Here is a 16,884-nt window from a genome sequence, read left to right as displayed (position 1 = left end):
GGATGAATCGAGATTCAAGGCACTATCCCATTGCCAGTCAAAACCTTCAAAGTCAAACTGCAACAGCGCGTCGGGCGAAGATGAAGTCGGCGCACAACCGCTGTTGGTTGGTTGCCGGGGGCAAGCCTGGGTCGGTGTAGCTGTATCTTGTCTTACCGGAAGCGCTACGGTGTCATGCGTTGGAGACAGGTCTTGTGCGTGAGGATGGAGGGAACGCAGGTGGCGACGTAGCGTGTCCCGGCGTGAAAAGGTCGCGGTGCATTGTGGGCAGGCAAAGGGTTTCTCCCTGGTGTGAACTCGAACGTGTCGTTCGTAGTGTTCCTTTTTCGAATATTTGTTCCCGCAGATGCTGCAAGAAAGTATAGTGCGAGTCCGCATAGCAAGAAGGGTGGGACCTTGTGCGAGGTGTCACTCTACGCTAAAGCTGTCAAACTATTGTGCCCACTTACAGCGTGGGACATTGAAAGTTGGTATGGTGAAAGAAGACAGGGTGCGGGGCAAATGCTAGATGGCAAACAAGCGGTGGTCCCTTCATTCTGTTAGATACACAGGGGTTTAACGTAATCAACCACCGAGCGGCGGCTACCATCCAGGGGCGGATTCGTATTTCCATATAAAATGACAGTTTTTAACTTGATATTTCTCAACCATTCCGGCGTTATCTTGGATACTTTACCTTAGAATATAGATTTTAGACCCATATAGAAAGGCAATCTGTCAATTTCTAAGTAGTTACTCGATGTAATAGCCTGGGTAACATAAATTACGTTGTATTATAAGGCTGGCTTATACGTTTGACACCGCTATAGAATACATCGTTAGAATACAAAGAATATCCTCTTTCATTAAGTATATAGCGTACAATTCTTGCACATGAGCTATCAGGATAGAGGTATTGCTGAGATATTCAATGTCTAAAAGCGCTATTTTGTTTGCCTTGGTCAATTGACTAAACCCCGTTAACTAACTTAGTCCACTCCCACGGTCCCACCCGGTGGGACAGTGACCGTGGGACACACGCTCAAGGGTCCTCCTAAAACATTACGGGGTCCCAGGTTCACGCATACATAGGTGGTAAGCCGCGAGTGACCCCATAAATACGGACAAACGCCCAAAGTTTGTTGCTTTCGAAGGCGTTTCAAAACACTGCTCGGACCAGCGGCATAATGTGTAACTTCCACGCGCTTGTCAAGTTCACGGCGAAAGAGGACGGCGTAGAATATTTTACTGCCGTCACTGCTGCAGAACCAAATGCTTGCCCGGTTCCGCCGAGGACCGGGAGCCTGGTAGACGCTTATCACACGTTGGAGCAATTTCAGAGTGGGTCGAATCCGAAGCAGGTGACTGTTGACAACGTCAGTCAACATCCCCAAACTCAAGAAGTCTGGGATCACAAGACGAGGCTGATGCTGCAAATCGTAGTTGCTGGCGCCGCTCGCTCAAACCAACCTCCCAATTTACTGTGTGGGCCTGAACTTTCGATCGCATGCGAAGGAAGCCAAGGTGAGGAGGACCTACAAAACCGAGATCATCGCACGACTACTCCGTCCATGTGCATTGCCGACTAATTCGCATGAGCAGCTAACCCTAACAAATTATCCGACACTATGGAACAAGCCGGCGAGAGCTCTAGCCAACCCCGACGAAGATATTCCTATGAATGAGTTTTGTGCCACCAGTCTGCTGGATTACGAAGGCGAACTGGTGTTCGTGACGTCCAAAGAAGCAAAGAATGTTACCCGAGCTGAGGCGGCTTCTTACATTCTGGGGTATACCATCGGCAACGATCTGTCCTGCCGCATGTTTCAACTGGCAAAGTATTCTGGAGGCCAATATTTCTTTGCCAAAGGGTTCGATAAGTTTGCTCCCTTGGGCCCGGTTTTGATTAGCCAGAAGCAATACGAGGCCACTACCAGGGGTCGAAGGCTTACAACAAGGGTTAATGGCGAAGTTGTCCAGGATGTCGAGCTGGCCAAAGATATGATTTTCAGCCCCGAGCAGATCCTCAGCCATATGAGCCAAGGTGAGTCAGCCAACGGATTGGAACATCTCACGACGCTGTCTAGAGTCGTTACTGAACGCCGGTCTCCCCCAGGTACGACGATCCCGGCCGGCACGGCCGTCATGATGGGCACGCCTGCTGGCGTTGGGGCATTCCGCAGTCCCAAGAGGTTCTTGAGGGATGGCGACAAGGTTGAAGTGGAGGTCAGCGCAATCGGCGTGCTGTCTAACGTAGTGCGATTCGAAAAGTGAGTGATCGTATCTTCGGGGCGAACACTCAAGATGTAACTTTTATCGCATCTCAGCTGATACCGGCTAGTGTGTCGCTGTGGGGGCGGTTGAAAGTCGAAGTCATTCAATTGTTCCTCCGATTGTTCACGTAATATATGTTACTACAAGTGGCTTCGAGTCAACACTGCGCGAAATACCAGCCAAAATTGGCGCCATGAAATGGATGGTGGAGAATAATGGCGTTCCGGCAGGTCGAATCAGACTTTTATATACACCATTCAACCGAAACCCGAGTGCTCGTACTTGTGTATATTGAAGGCGGTGATGCTCTGCGCCCTATACACTTGTTGCCTTCTTTTCTACGTTCGCCTGCTAGCATCAAGATTAATGTCATGCGAATAAGAATACCTTCAAAAGTACTTAATTAAACCTAAACAAGCCTAATGGCTTTATTGTCATTTAGTTTACTTTTGCTAGCTAAGTTATACTTAATAACTTAGGATTGAAGGTTAGCTATATAGAGGAAAAGTTGAACTAATAAAGTTTTACAAGGGAAATATATCTAGTAGCTGCGTTATTATCAGCTAAGGAGGAAACGTTAAACTGGCTAACAGTTTGGTAATTTGGTATGATGACCCTGGAATACCCTGAATCTTCAATCAACAGGTACCACTCCCACGGGATCCTCTCCGTAAAACCCCATCTTCGATGTCTGAGCTAGGTCACGCACGGAGTGAAGTGTGATCAACATACAGTCTGAAAAAGGAAACCGTCTGTGAACGTGGGGATAGCATTGCTAGACTCTGCTAAATAATATATCAAAGCCTGATTGCCACAAACATACCTTCACATCGCGTAGCAAAAGCCCTTATTTGACCGCCGCGAAAAAGGCCAAGTTTGGTATGGTCCTTATAATACCTGTCAAGGCAACGAGCGTGTTTCCTGCGGTCTATGCCGCTTTAACAACATTCGAAACGAAAGTCTTGCGAGCCTAGTAGGTTGCGTGATTCCGACAGTAGACATTGATCTCTGCCTTGCTTGGCAGCGAGACGTCAGGTCTATCAATCAGCTCCATGCTCTATAATGATCTAGGCGATGGTTACTCCCTAGACCCCCAATGCCGAGCTTGATATCACAAGAACGCGACCGGCCTAAGGTTCTCAAAGTGGTCTTAGCATAGACCAAAACGCGCCGTGGTAACATATAGCCGCTTCTGCCTATGAGGTCAACAGGCGAGACACCATATCTATCACAGTGTGGTCCAGTTGATCGTCTTCATATTCGTCACTGGCACTTGGCCCGGGGGGGTACCAGCACCTGGCTTTAATAGGTCGGCGGGGTTGTCGCCCCGGCGCACGCGAGCTAGCATGTACTCCGGATCGAAATTGGTGCCGATTGGGTTCTCTGCAAATTCCTGTGAACCAAAGAAGTCTGCCGTCTTCTCGGCTGTCTCAAAGTTATCGACTTGGAACTCCAGGCGGACTCCATCTGGATCTTCATAGTAGAGGGACGTCGTCGGACCGTGATTAATGGCCCAGACGGGGTAAATGCCGATCCTCTTGAGCCGCTCGTAGGTATCCATCAGCTTGGTGATGGTGGAGAACTGCAGGGCCAGGTGGTCAATGCCGAGAACCTTGCGCTGATACCTGACTAAGGGAAGCAGATAGCGAACGAGCCGTGGCACTTCGATCAGGGCGAGGCGATGGTGCTCGTTGTCCCAGCTCAGAAAGGTAATGTTCTGGTCCTTGTGCACGACGCGTGCGTCGAAGACTTTGCGGTACCACTGGGTCATTTCTTCTCGTCTCGTCGTCTTGACTACCCAATGGGCCAAGAAATCGGGTGCAATATCCAAAGACGTGCTGCCATGAGGGGATGTGCGGGCTTGAGCTGCGGAGGCCATGGGGCTGTTTTGATCAATGTTCACCATTTAAAAAGATGATTTATCAGCGAGACAAGAACTTTGGAAACAACGGTAGCCAGACGGTGAGCAGATTGACACTGAGTACATAAAACCATTCTGCGGGCTTTTTATCTGGGAAAGCATGTCGATCTCCTCCGGGGGTGGGACAAGTCCCACAGCAAATTTAAGTGAGCGTCCCACACGTAGTCTCGATGACAGTCCCGCATTTGCCGCATCCCGCTCTCCTTAGTTGAGGGCCCGCGGTATCAAACGCAACGGGCATGTGCTAGGTGCCTAGCTCGAAGGCTCATCCTCGGCAGCGACGACACGGAAGACAAAATTTACTCGGACAGGGACTTAGACTTGACTTCGTAGACGGCTTCGAGCTTCCGCCGTGGCAAGTTGCTACTGATCGGTAATGTAAGCACATAGGTTCCCTCACACTGGCGGGTTCGGTCTCAATAGTAGTGCCCAAGACGCCCACAACATAGTCTAGAAACTCGCCGCCATCTTGCATTTGGGAGCCCCCGATTCGCTTCTTAATACATACGAAACCGAACGTAGGGCGGGTGGATGTCCGATTACTTTAACTAGGCTGGCTGCCCCTTTTCATACTTATCCTCCAAAATGGCCACTAATTATTTTTAAAGATATAAAAAAGATAATTTATACAATATAAAAGAAATTAGATATTATATAACTTAATAAATTTTTATTAGTAATATAGAGCCCTTCAGGATTAAATCCACTGGAGAACTAGCTAAGATTATAGATTGACTACTCGGTCTCCCGCTTATCCTGTATTCAGTGATTGCCTCAGGCTGCTTAGGACATGTTCAGGGCGTGCTCAGATCTACTTAATGAGTAAAAAGCAGTGAGGGGTGAGTACTAAAGCAGAAAGAGTAGGCTATTGACGGTCCTAGAAAATCAAGTAGATATGCATGATCTCCACATGATCTCTATTGGCATCAAAGACTTCTAGTGCAATTACGGTAAATTGGTATGTAATGCAACGGTTTCAGTTCTGATATTATGATATAAGTATAGTGAAGTAAGTTATTCACGTGCGCATGCTTAACATCAAATGTCTCGCTTTAGCACTCGAACTCGACACCTTGAAGTATGGGGTATAGTAACGAACGGACGCCTCAGTACCTCTAAAAAGCAAGCAGCTCAAACAGCTATCGGTGGGTATAAGCAAAGCAAAATCATGATATCATCTCATCTCATCTCCTCAAACCTCCAGCATATATAGAAGCAAAATCTCGAGCAATATTAGTAGTGTTGGCGGCAATCATGTATTAGAAGCATTAATCAACGTTTCACGTGAAAAGAGCGTTGAAGTCGAGATGTCTACCAGTCGCAAAACAATTGCGCGGCACCTGCAAGACTCCGTTAAATGGAATATTTGTAGTCCACGGTGCAATGGACCAGCCAGTCCAGTTAGAGCTGGGATTTTCGCAGGTTTAGACGGCAGAGCGGCCGAAGAAGCGACGGCGACCACTGATGCGACCTTGTTAGTGTTGATAAATCGATGGAAGTCTTGGTGTGACTTACTAGGTAGGAGCAGTGCTATCCTTTCTGACGCGGAAAGTGAACCAAATGCCCTATATCACGATCGTCAGTATGCATCAATAGCCAGCAGGGATTTCATAAAACATACCACAAGCGCCGAAGCAAGCCAAACAATAGCCGAGATGAAGCTGAACGCTTCAGCAGCCTTCCACCGACTGCAAGTATTGTTGCGGTAGAGACCGCCCCAGTGCCAGATACTGCCGCAGTTCAACTTGTGAATGGCGTCGACAAGAATACCGAAGGCGGCGAACCACGCGAGGGAGATGATGACGTCAACTGCAGGAAAAGGTGACGAGTCAGCAATTGCAGGAGGTAGGGAGGGCAGATGCGACAACGCACATGGCCAGGAAAAGAATCCAGAGGCAAATGGTATGAGCCATATCAGGCCCAGGAGGATTGATAAACCGGCGACAACTTCGGTGTAGATCCAGCGAGCTTCAGGCCATGCGTCACCGCCCCATTGGGCAAGGTAGTGACCGATGATACCGGCGACGACCTATTCGTTTTGGTTACGATGTTAGTGTATGAGCAATAATAATAATGTGGATCATGTTCAGACACATACCGCACCGCAAACAATTTCCGCGACGCGGAAGACAATCGAGATTAAACGGGAGATAACAGGCATGTTGGTGATTAGGTGAGGTGGAGTCGATGCAAATGCAGGGTCGCCAATAGTATGATGTATCTCGTAGTAGCTGTCGGAGGAAGCACGAAGTATGTAGCTAGCGTCTAGGGACGAGAAGTAAATCGGTAGGATAACCAGCAAGAAACGACGAGAGAAAAGACGAGGTGGAGGTGTGACTTAAATAATCGAAACGACGATCAAGCTTCTGAGAAGGACCGATGATCCGCAACACAAAATTTCATGGGCGCGAGAGGGCCAAGAGGATAAAAGAGGGGGGAAAATAAAATTCTCTTGCTCATCGACTCTTTTCTGGTAATTCTAGTCTACTCTGATCACCGGGTCTGCCAGTGACATGACATCGCTCTTGGGAAGACGATTGGCCAAACAGCAATCTCGCGTCCTGCCCAACGTCCTGTGCGTAACATTCTCCTCAAGCCAGGCTGGGCAACTGATCGACCCGCTGGCAAGAAGTGGATGGGGATAGGGTGGGAAGTTTCTACAAAGTAAATTCTTCTTTTTGATTCGGTGTGAAGAACTAAATTGATTAGTAGCTTTTTGGTGATCGGATGAGAGCGTCACAGTACTACGACGGGCTGTGTTTGCGCCGGGTCCGCAGCCAGCTCGACATCGATGGTCCAACTTATAGGCAACCATAAAAGAAGTTCCACGCCTCCCTCAGCCACATACGGTACATCTCATCTCCAGCATAATCTGCAGAGCGACTTGCTTTAAGGCTGAACCAGTCGCTTGAAAAAAAAAAAAAAAAAAAAAACTGCTTGAAAATCGTACCTATGCTCTCCACTCCGTCCACTGGTCCCCAGCACTAGGCTATTGTTCCTCTCCACCGCACATCCACCCGCTAACTTCAATAGCGCCCCGACTTAACCCCCTCCAGTTTAGGGGATCGTTGCCAGTCCCTTCTTTTCTCCTAGTGGATGTGTGAGTGACCCATGTTTATCCCGCCCTGTGGATGGAGAACATCCGAGTTACCCATCCATCCGACCGGATGACCCAAGACTTAATAATCTGATCAGTAACCCATGGAAGGGAAATGGTGAGAAGAAAAAGGGGTGAGGAAATCGACTCAAGAATCAACACGGAGAGAAAGCAACACCACTGGAACAGTGGCTGTGACGTCAGGGGAGATGCGTGGCAGCCTAGAACACGTAGTTTTATGTGGCGCTGCCAGTAAAGGTTGTGGTTGTTGTACAGGAACCTGTCGGCACAACGAATAATAGAATATTCTTCATTGAAACTATAAACTGGCCATGGAAGTGGTTGTTTACACACCTACGTCATTTTTCGCATTCCGATCGTGTTGAGTGACAGCAGGCCGGAATTCCAAGGCCTGGCCGGTGTTCGGGCCCTTCTCGGCTACTGGTGAGTGTTGCCTGATCTATCTATCTACTTGTTACTTAAGAACTTCATAGGGTAGTCTACAGAGTACGTGCTGGCAGCGAAATCTGACGACGGAGAATTTATCAATGTTCTAGCCTAGGCTTCTTTAATTGGTATTATCTTCCGAAGCCCACCAACTAACTAACTAGGGGTTCCATGGTGCTCACGGATCCTGTAAATCGTACAGACCCCGAAATTCTAGAGTTTCGCGCGTGGAAACCTTAAGCTTACGGCAACCAAGGGGGTACAACACCGAGAAAGAGAATCTTTCCACATTAGTATACTGTGATGATGATAGCACATAAGCTTTCCTGGAATTCAGTATTTTCTACTGATATTTTATCCGCAAATTTTTGAAACTGGCAGCTCTCCTAGTGTACCTGACTAGGAAGAATATCCCTTCTATCTAGATTCTTGCTTGCCAGAACGTCTCAAATCTTCTGAAAAAGACTTCTACCGAAGCCCCTCTCCTATAATTGTTTAGCTAAGCCCGTGAGGAAATCCTAAAACTGATCCTCTGTTGATGATTCTATAGAAGTTTTATCCTAGTATAGAGATGACAGCCTTCTGTACCCGGATACTCTCTTCTCTTAGAAAGATTCTTAATAGAATGTAATCTTAAAATTGGGGATAAAGAGCCCCTTACTATTATCCACTACTTCGAGGAACAGTATCTGGGAAATAAAGCTGGAGTGATCACCAATTACATCCCCATGGCCCTGAACACATGATCATATAGAAAAAGACACTCCGTCTCTGGGTACCCATTTAACCCATTTCCCTCGTTGCAATCTATTCATCCTAGTCAAAATTCATCACTCTTAATTTACCTTGCAGGTTATACTCTCCAGTCCATCAAATCACATCACTAGAACTACTGTAATATGCCCGCTCAATCTACCAAGATCTGCATCTTCTAGGACGTACCAATGTGAGTCCGACCTATAAACCTGGCTCTATGATCACGTTTAGTCTTCCGAACGCGTGCGCTACCTATACCCGCTAGAACGACCTGATTTCTTTTACTATAAATCCGATTCATATACAACTGCAGACAAATCCTACTCTGGAAGATCCCAAACCCCAGATGAATACAGACAATCCCTACATACTAAATAATCTATTCAGGAGGCTACTGTAGAAGCTTGCTATAGGATCATTCTTGTTCTAGTCACTCGCTTCTAGACTAGTATTATTTTCGTTGTTAAATAAGATCTATAACTACTATTTCGAATATAAAACATCTTTTGAGAGGCTTACAGGCAAAATCAAGTAACCCACTTATCCTGAAAGCTCTGACTATAATAAAAGACCACTACTACCTTGAAGTCGTAATAAGCCGAAGGCCGAACTGACTGACCTGCCTGGCTCATGGTTAAGGAACCTACTGGCAAAATCTCTACCGCTATGTGAACCAATGTGTGCATGTTGCCTAGCTCTCATTGGCCGTGGATTGCGATACAGCAGAAGGGAGCAAACAACAAACAAGAGAATCGGGCAAGTCATCCTAAGAGAGGAGGCAGCAATAATATGCAAATTTACAGCGAACATAACAATTTAAACGGAGTGACCTAATCAGACATCCCTCAGTCTGTTTTCCCAACCGCAGTTGCCAGCAATGTTCATGTCGTTCATATCAGCAGAAGGCTCCAACTTTATAGTCAAGTCTGCTTCTCTTCATCTCCCCACAGACTGGCTACTCGATGTATCGATCACACCCCAGAGCACATCGTATTCTCTACCATGATGGCCGGTTAGCAACCCTTGCATAGGCAGGGCTACGTGTCGTCGTATAGGGGTACCGACAGCACATATCGTCTTCGGACATGGTGGCGAGCGCATGGACACGAATAATACCAAACATGCAAACCCTATATGGAGCATATGTCGGCTTTGGCTCTCGGGATTCAACACGACAAATGATTATCTACATGCTACCGAGAACGACTCTGCTGAGGACCTGGATCTTGTGGGCCATTCAGGTTGAGGACCGACTTTACAGGTAAAGCCAAGATGGCGATGTCGCTGAGGACGTTCGCTATCCTACAATAACTGAGCATAAGTGGTAGAAGTCGAGGGTGGGCAACCGGCAATTCCTGGCTATGTACGTATGCTAGAGAACGGGAGGGGGTCGTGTCAATACATTATCGGATGCACTGCAACATCGCGACGAATATCAGGCTCAGAGTATATGAATTGACCACGGCTCCAACGGCAAGGGAGGCGATATGGAGTCATCGCATGGTAGATATTTGACGGTAGTAGAAGTACCGATGTCTTGGTGGCCATGCAGGTGAACGACTAGCAGACACACGGGGCGAAGTAAACCCTCTGCAGTCAAATTAGGGAGTATTAGCTAGCTGCCTAGGGAGAGCAAGGTCAGTATAGCTATCTTGCGTGGACAAACTCCTATTACTCTTTACAATAATTATATGTCGGTCTCGCCATTCTCCATTAAAAATGCCATCAACATCGCTTAGAATATTTGTCCGACCTGGGGTCCAAAGTTAACATCTCGAACGGTTGGGGACAGCAGCATACTAGGAGATGCAGCCTTACCTTGGCACCTAGAATGGTCCAATCATCCCATCCAAAGGGAGCCCGCGAGCGATAGTACTTACTTTCGGACCGCAACTGACGCGAAGCAGAGCCCACCGGTATCGGCAGCTATCTAATTGGGTCTCAAGTCATCACTGGCATGGGCATGATAACAGGCATCAGGCTGGGCATCAGGCTGCCGGACATGGCGACAAAGTGGGTTCACCAATGCGTGCGACAAGGGATGAACAAAGGAATTGCGTGGAATGGAGCATATACTGCCATCGACGGAGAATCCCCTCATGTAATTTTAGGGGCGGTCCAGAGCGTTAGTACACTGTCCTCCTCACTAAGCACAGCCTCCTGACAGGGAATATGGCACGGCTGAATCCTAGCACTTTGCTGATGCATCAGAACAGTTTAGTACAGACCCCCCGGGCTGAACTGCTGGGCTAGACTCCCCGCTCATTCGAGTGCAGCCAATATTATCCATCTGATGGCCGAAGTGATCGTCGACGTCCACGCCGGCGCCGCATGGATCATGGTTCGGGCCTTGTTTGTTCTCCACCGCAAGTGGATACTCTGCGGCCAATTCCCCCTCATCACACCAAAGAATCGCCTACAATATCACCGATCCCAGGATGTGAGTGGGAGAAAGGCTGGAGGAGGAGACGGTATCGGCCAGAAGCGGAACATCCTGGTGGATCTGGGCGAACACTCCTGTCGCACGATCGCCTGGTTGGCAGGCACAATGACAGAAACAGGAGCTGTATGTCTACTTAATTCCCTCTATCACCCCGCCTGCGTCTTATAGTCCCTCCGTCCTTCCAAACGCTCATCTCTTTCGTTTTTGACAGGTTTCTTAACCGATCTCGTTCCAAACCCGACGCCCGTAAATATGTCTAGTGAAAGCTCCTTGCCATCTGGGGTCCTTCTGCTGGGCAGTATCCCTCTCTCCTCGACCGAAGAGGTCTTGAATAAGATTCCTGCCGCGCTGCCAGGAAGACTGTTTTCCATACCAGACGGCGAGACGGGCATCCGCGATAACTATATCCGATGGCAGGTCGACTGCTTCCCCAAAGAGACTATCCATCAATTCCTTGGGGGAACCGACGTGCCTGCCGATCATCCCGGTTTCACCCTGGATGACGTTAAGCCGACCCGGTATGACACGGTTGCGTTGGAATCCTACCAAAGCTTCCTGAAGTTACGCGAGAAAAATGTCATCCCGCCCGGAGTGCGATTCCAGGTCTCGCTCCCCCTGCCGCTGAACTGCGTCCAAGGACATACGCGAGCCAAATTCCATGCTCAGCTAGACGGCTTGTACGAGCAGCGCATGATTGAATCAGTACAGTCGATCGTCCAGAACATCCCTGCCCATGACCTCGCCCTCCAGTGGGATGTCTGCTTCGAGGTTACAGCCCTTGAGAATGAGCGCGGCCGGCTTACGGATCCTTTCTTTAAACCTCATTTCTCTCCAGTGATGGAGGGGGTGCTGGAGCGTATTCATCGCGTCAGCGCCATTGACATTATCCCTGCTGAGATCCCGCTCGGCTTCCACCTGTGCTACGGGGACCTGGGCCACAGGCATTTCATCGAGCCGGAGGATCTCGGTCTCCTGGTCGACCTGGCCAACAATATTATCAAGCGTATCCAGCCTCGTCCGGTCAACTGGGTGCACATGCCTGTACCCAAGGACCGAGATGATATCGCCTACTTTGAACCTCTGAAGCAGCTGAAGATGGACCAACATACCCGGTTGTATCTGGGTGTCGTGCATGCTCACGATGAAGAGGGCACCCGCCGAAGAATCCAGACAGCCAAGCAAGTGGTGCCTGAGTTTGGAGTGGCGACCGAGTGCGGTATGGGACGGACTCCAGCTGAGCAACTTTCCAGCATCTTGGAGATATCTAAGAATGTTTCTTCGCCGGTATTGTGAGAGTTTTGTGTAGTGCGGTGCTTCTGTAGTATAGGCCTGGGGTGTAGATGCGAGAGAAGGAAATTTTAGCAATATGAGGCGTATAGAGAAGAATGATACAGCGACAATATGAGTCTACTCAAGCTGTAACAGACCGTATTCTTCTCAAATCCAATATCCTTCAATTACTCCCTTCTACTATTCTCATCGCATGCGGTAGCAAGCCACAATAACGACCATCCATCTACCAACAATCCTAGCCACATCCTGTGGATACTAGTCTTAAATCTTCGGAAGCTGACTGAGATAATGCTCACTTGAAGTCATACTCTATCATTTAGTAGCAAAGATGATAGCGGAAAGACTTAGCATGTCGCTTGGAAGTAGTACTAAGCTCAGTTAGATTATTTGTGGCTACACTCTCGACGTCCTGTAAGAGATCCTTTGTCCGGACGTATAGCGCCCAATTTGAACTAGCTTGGGGTCCTGTCACCGACTGTTCCTGTATGAGGAGTGACGAAATCCGATAATGTTGTTGAGATGAAATCTTGTGGGCGTTGCCTTTGCTGGTCGATAGTGTGGCTATGGTGATCTTATTGAGTGCGGCGAAAGTTGCATGGTTTTTGCTTAGCACCGTGGTTAGAGAACTGCGAAGTTAAAATTAAGAACTGAATTTAACAATGAAAAGCATCGTCAAGTTCTATTTAGAGTGTAGTGAACTCAGCGGTGAACATACTCAGGCATCAGAATATATTTTTGCCTGATGGCCGCTCATCACTGTCGTACCTGACTTTCACCCCGATGTAAGGGATCGCAAGGGACTACGCAAATACAGGAACTGCCCTCCGAAGAGCGCGCGATGCTTGCTTTTGTTCAGAGACACAGCGCAGCTGCTTCTCATAACTACATTCATATTATGCTATTGGTACATGAAGAATTGGTGTTCAAGGACACCTCAAGACAGCAAGCTATCGTTCTCAGAATAAGTCAGGTCGCGTCCCTCAAAGGAAAATGAGACGGAAGACATCCAGGCAAGGGCATCCAGGAGGTAAGACATTAATGGATCAGACTAGGACACCATCTTTCGTACTACACATGCTTCCGATCAGCAAGAAACCATTCCATAACGGTGCGGAAAACCCCCTTCGCGCCGCTCTCGACCACATCTCCATGGCAGGGAATCAGGCGATTAAAATCCCACTTGTCAATTCTGCGTATGGACTCTGTGAATGCCTGACGGTCTCCGCTGGATAGGATATACCACGCAAACCTCTTCTGCCAAGTCGCAGGTGAAGTGGCAGACATCAATGGAGAGACCATTTTCGTAAAAACACCCGACGTGGCGCTCTCTTGAGTCCGAGAATACTGCTCCCTCGCAGGCAAGTTGAACAAAAGATCCGCCTCGATGAGTGTGCGGGACGGGCGATGGTAGAAGACAAGTTCGCGCGAAGGGTGACCATGCACATATTCCGTCTCGAATTCCGCATCAAACTCTTCGGATATCTTCTGTTGTCCGTTGGCGTCCTTTCGGAACACGTGTTCGAAGGGTGCGGAGTCCTTGGTCTTGGGATTTGACTGGCGTTTTTCCCAGAGTCCCTCGGGAGCGATAATTGCAGCATCAGGAAATGCCTCCTTCCACGCGGTCAAGTGAATATGATGCTCCAAATCCAGAGCTGCGATGTATTTGACGTTGCCTCCAAGACCGGTAATGGTATCACGAACTTCTTGAGTCAGATTAACAGGAGAGAAGACCGCAACAGAACCCGTTTCCATCTTCACTATTTTTACCAACGTTGCAAGATACCGTTAGCATGGGCATGCAAGTCATGCTCACAGTAGAATTAAATCACAATGACACCAAGAAAGCGTGAGCCTGAGTAAGACAGAAAGAAATGAAGTGCGAACCGAGTGTACCACGTCCACCAAACTTGAGCCGACCGAATCGTGCAAATGGCAAACTTAAGGTGATGACATTGGAAGTTACATTGCGGATCACCATGACCTCTGAAGGATTCGCGGGGAAGAGCCGGGGTGACATGATGATTGTTGTGCTGCGGAGCAGCAAGTTGGTGAAACTGAGCTGTCGACAGGTGTAAGCAGACCACGAGAGTCTAGTGATGTGACAGTGCACAAAGGAAGATAAGGTCGTGATCGATCGGGGACGAGCATCTCTGCCTGGGGAAATTAACACGGGCTTGGAGCCTATGACGTAAGGCACCAAGGACCCATACGCTTGTGTTCCCGCAACCAGCAGGAACGATCGTTGCTACGTGCCTTGGGACCAATTCCGGAAGGTGCTAGGTTACTGTCTAACACTTGCCAGTCCTCGAGGAAGGTCGGACCATTGACTCTATTTACATCTCCACATAAGCTGTCAACCACATGCCAATTGTCAGGGACTCAGCTAGGTGGAGTTTGCAGTTGGAGATAAAGTTGGTGGATTGGCTGTCTTGGAACCAATGACGAGTGCGCAGCAGGACTAGTTGCCCACCAGGGACCATTATTTATCCCTCTGCTGGATGCAAAACTTTCCATGGGGATAAGCTCTGCTATTCTGTCATTTGTGGACCACGCTTTGTAGCTAATTCATTCAGGACACCCATACACCGGGACAAAATTCATTCTCAAAAGGCATACCAACACCGTTCACACAAAATGGGTATCACGTTATCCACAGGCACATAATCAAAGCACTCCCACAGAAAAAGAAAACTATACACTAAGCACTTCCCAGTTTCCATTCACATCATTATTTCTTAGCCTTGCCAGGATTGCGCTGTATTCTGCGTCTCTTCCGCCCGATGAGGAATGATGGATTCTCTGATGTCATAGACTTCCACCATCTCTCTCCAAATATCAAAGTCGAGCTGAAAAATAGCCTGACGCTTCTTGATACCTAATCTCTGGGCTTCACTAGGCGCATGAGGTTTTGCCGAATCTGTTTGAGATTGTCAATTCGATGCCCACATCATCGGAGACTGAACAGGACTTACGCAAAGTGGGCGTGCCCCGGCTATCCACCGCGATTCCAACCAGGCCGTCCCGGACCAAAAAGCTAACGTAGAATAGATTCTCGACGCTTTGTCCGAAAGAGTTGGGGTTAATGCAAAAGTGGAACAGAGGAACACCTCCATCTTCGGCCACATTATGTCTCGCCATCACCTCTTGTTTCATATCTTCATCGGGCTCTTCGGGTAACTGCGACAATTCTGCAATTGCCGCATCTTGCCCGCTATTTTGTGTTCTTGCCAAAAGTCGATTGATGCTGGCACACATAGTAGTTAAATTGGATGTTTCTTGCCTGTCCAGGTCCTTCTCCTGCAGTTCTTGCGGTGCAACGGCTCGTGTTGGGTCGATACGCTCACGAGCTCTTCGTACAGGTTGCTGCCGAATGCGCTTCTGTACCGAAAGCGGCCCCAGTAGGAAGCCAGGAACTGACGGTCGGGCATTACTACAAAAACAAGCAGCGCGTCCGAGCCAGTCCCAGTTCATTGCATCCCCCTGATCTTCGTCGCTGTCATTGGGGTCCATTTGACTCCTTCCGATACCCGTCCGACGCCGTTGGGTGCTTGAAGGCATCGAATCTTGGGAGTCCGCAGGCGCCCGGCGCATGAAAGAGATACACTTAGAGACAAACTCATCCACATCTATTCCTGCACTAGCATCCCCCAGCACCAACTGAGCCGTCTTTTTGTATGACAGATCTGCCGCTTGAACAAGCAATCGAGAATCGATGGTTGCGTCAGACGTCTGCTTGACATTCTCAAAGATCTCGTTTGCTTTCCTGATGGTGTCACGCAGACCCTGGTTTCCGGCCTGTAGATATTCATTCCTAGAGTCTACCACAAACCATGTCAGTCTCGGCGACAAATCAAAGAGCTCGAGTCAGCCTTACCGTTGAGGTCCCGCGTCAAATCTCTGAGGCCCTTGCGAACTTGTCGCCTTTCTCGGTGATCTTGATCCGGATCGTAGAACTGAGTGGCACTCTCCCGTGTCGCCTGCGACGCTGCTTGAGACTGGATGGCTTGCACGTTAGAGTCTCTTGCTGATAGTCGAGCTCGCTTAGCTCTCCGGGCGTGTGCCATGGTTTGCGGCTGGTTTCTTTTGGCAATACCTGCACTTGAGCGGTTCTCCTTATCGGATGGTGATCCTTGCGAGACAGGGCGATTCGAGTATGTAGAGGAAAGAGAAGGCGCCATCTCTAACCGCCGAGCAGATATCCTGCGACAAGGGAGCGTGGGGAGGAGGGGTTGACAAAGAACGCGATCGCGGCCGCCTCAGACCGAGTGGCTAAGGGGCAGGAAGACAAAGGACAAGTACAAAGAGTTGCCTGGATGAAAAGGAGGTATAAACAGATGCGTTGCAAATCAGCATGAGCTACGGGCTCATCCAGTCCCGAATAGCCGCCCGTGATAGTCACCAGTCCGGATATTTCTTTCTTTGTCGCCAAACACACGCAAACCCATGCAGCGCGCGCTGAACGCGTGCTTCACGTGATAAAGATCCTCACGTCATCGCTGACTGGCCCCAGGCATCCCGCCAATCAGCGGCTGCGGCTCCATTGGGTCTCCGGCCGGAGCTTCCCATCCAATGTCACTCGGCGCTCACTTCCCCGGCAACCCAGTCCCAAGTCCTCGCTTCATACTTGCAATGAAGGGCGTGGGGTTCGATATACAGTGGACACAAATGGCTCTG

At 48.9% G+C, this 16,884-nt stretch overlaps 6 protein-coding genes across 6 annotated transcripts; 2 read left to right on the top strand and 4 right to left on the bottom strand.

Moving 5' to 3' along the window:
• Positions 1–204: 204 nt before the first annotated feature.
• On the bottom strand, positions 205–378 carry ASPBRDRAFT_123431 (C2H2-type zinc finger protein; the record flags this gene model as incomplete). The annotated part of the gene is made up of 1 exon (XM_067617597.1): positions 205–378. A coding segment is annotated over one exon (174 nt), but the record flags the coding sequence as incomplete, so codon positions are not given.
• A 743-nt stretch (positions 379–1,121) lies between these two features.
• Positions 1,122–2,707, top strand: ASPBRDRAFT_42276 (fumarylacetoacetate hydrolase family protein). Its single transcript, XM_067624765.1, has 4 exons — positions 1,122–1,355; positions 1,423–1,503; positions 1,582–2,023; positions 2,096–2,707. Exons 1-4 carry the CDS (start codon positions 1,167–1,169, stop codon positions 2,251–2,253), a joined length of 870 nt encoding a protein of 289 aa, XP_067479807.1. The 5' UTR covers positions 1,122–1,166; the 3' UTR covers positions 2,254–2,707.
• A 774-nt stretch (positions 2,708–3,481) lies between these two features.
• Positions 3,482–4,132, bottom strand: ASPBRDRAFT_195248 (uncharacterized protein; the record flags this gene model as incomplete). Its single annotated transcript, XM_067620845.1, has 1 exon — positions 3,482–4,132. The coding sequence occupies one exon, from the start codon at positions 4,130–4,132 to the stop codon at positions 3,482–3,484; it is 651 nt and encodes a 216-aa protein (XP_067479806.1).
• Positions 4,133–5,492: 1,360 nt separating this feature from the next.
• On the bottom strand, positions 5,493–6,494 carry ASPBRDRAFT_546004 (MARVEL domain-containing protein). The gene is made up of 5 exons (XM_067627259.1): positions 6,273–6,494; positions 6,047–6,203; positions 5,796–5,983; positions 5,690–5,739; positions 5,493–5,635 (listed from the first exon to the last, which is right to left on the bottom strand). The coding sequence occupies exons 1-5, from the start codon at positions 6,333–6,335 to the stop codon at positions 5,599–5,601; spliced, it is 495 nt and encodes a 164-aa protein (XP_067479805.1). The 5' UTR covers positions 6,336–6,494; the 3' UTR covers positions 5,493–5,598.
• A 4,210-nt stretch (positions 6,495–10,704) lies between these two features.
• On the top strand, positions 10,705–12,497 carry ASPBRDRAFT_42273 (uncharacterized protein). Its single transcript, XM_067624764.1, has 2 exons — positions 10,705–11,040; positions 11,129–12,497. The coding sequence occupies exon 2, from the start codon at positions 11,170–11,172 to the stop codon at positions 12,208–12,210; it is 1,041 nt and encodes a 346-aa protein (XP_067479804.1). The 5' UTR covers positions 10,705–11,040; positions 11,129–11,169; the 3' UTR covers positions 12,211–12,497.
• Positions 12,498–13,035: 538 nt separating this feature from the next.
• ASPBRDRAFT_74502 (uncharacterized protein) lies at positions 13,036–16,617 on the bottom strand. Its single transcript, XM_067629249.1, has 4 exons — positions 16,085–16,617; positions 15,183–16,028; positions 14,951–15,127; positions 13,036–13,967 (listed from the first exon to the last, which is right to left on the bottom strand). Exons 1-4 carry the CDS (start codon positions 16,386–16,388, stop codon positions 13,279–13,281), a joined length of 2,016 nt encoding a protein of 671 aa, XP_067479803.1. The 5' UTR covers positions 16,389–16,617; the 3' UTR covers positions 13,036–13,278.
• Between the last annotated feature and the right edge of the window lie 267 nt (positions 16,618–16,884).

The sequence above is a fragment of the Aspergillus brasiliensis genome (assembly GCF_001889945.1).
Source record: "Aspergillus brasiliensis CBS 101740 unplaced genomic scaffold ASPBRscaffold_5, whole genome shotgun sequence".
Taxonomy (NCBI): domain Eukaryota; kingdom Fungi; phylum Ascomycota; class Eurotiomycetes; order Eurotiales; family Aspergillaceae; genus Aspergillus; species Aspergillus brasiliensis.
This window is presented reverse-complemented; position numbering and strand designations above follow the sequence as displayed.

Bases quoted from the DNA above. Each gene is read 5' to 3' on its own strand.
- ASPBRDRAFT_42276 (XM_067624765.1), top strand. From the start codon at position 1,167: ATGTGTAACTTCCACGCGCTTGTCAAGTTCACGGCGAAAGAGGACGGC. The intron at 1,356-1,422 runs GTCAGTCAACAT...TGCAAATCGTAG, and splicing joins AGCAGGTGACTGTTGACAAC to TTGCTGGCGCCGCTCGCTCA. The intron at 1,504-1,581 runs GTGAGGAGGACC...TCGCATGAGCAG, and splicing joins CGCATGCGAAGGAAGCCAAG to CTAACCCTAACAAATTATCC.
- ASPBRDRAFT_546004 (XM_067627259.1), bottom strand. From the start codon at position 6,335: ATGCCTGTTATCTCCCGTTTAATCTCGATTGTCTTCCGCGTCGCGGAA. The intron at 5,740-5,795 runs GTATGTTTTATG...ATCGTGATATAG, and splicing joins GGCTTGCTTCGGCGCTTGTG to GGCATTTGGTTCACTTTCCG. The intron at 5,636-5,689 runs GTAAGTCACACC...AGGTCGCATCAG, and splicing joins GATAGCACTGCTCCTACCTA to TGGTCGCCGTCGCTTCTTCG.
- ASPBRDRAFT_42273 (XM_067624764.1), top strand. From the start codon at position 11,170: ATGTCTAGTGAAAGCTCCTTGCCATCTGGGGTCCTTCTGCTGGGCAGT.
- ASPBRDRAFT_74502 (XM_067629249.1), bottom strand. From the start codon at position 16,388: ATGGCGCCTTCTCTTTCCTCTACATACTCGAATCGCCCTGTCTCGCAA. The intron at 16,029-16,084 runs GTAAGGCTGACT...GGTTTGTGGTAG, and splicing joins TTTGACGCGGGACCTCAACG to ACTCTAGGAATGAATATCTA. The intron at 13,968-14,950 runs GCTAAGAAATAA...TGGTAAAAATAG, and splicing joins TACAGCGCAATCCTGGCAAG to TGAAGATGGAAACGGGTTCT.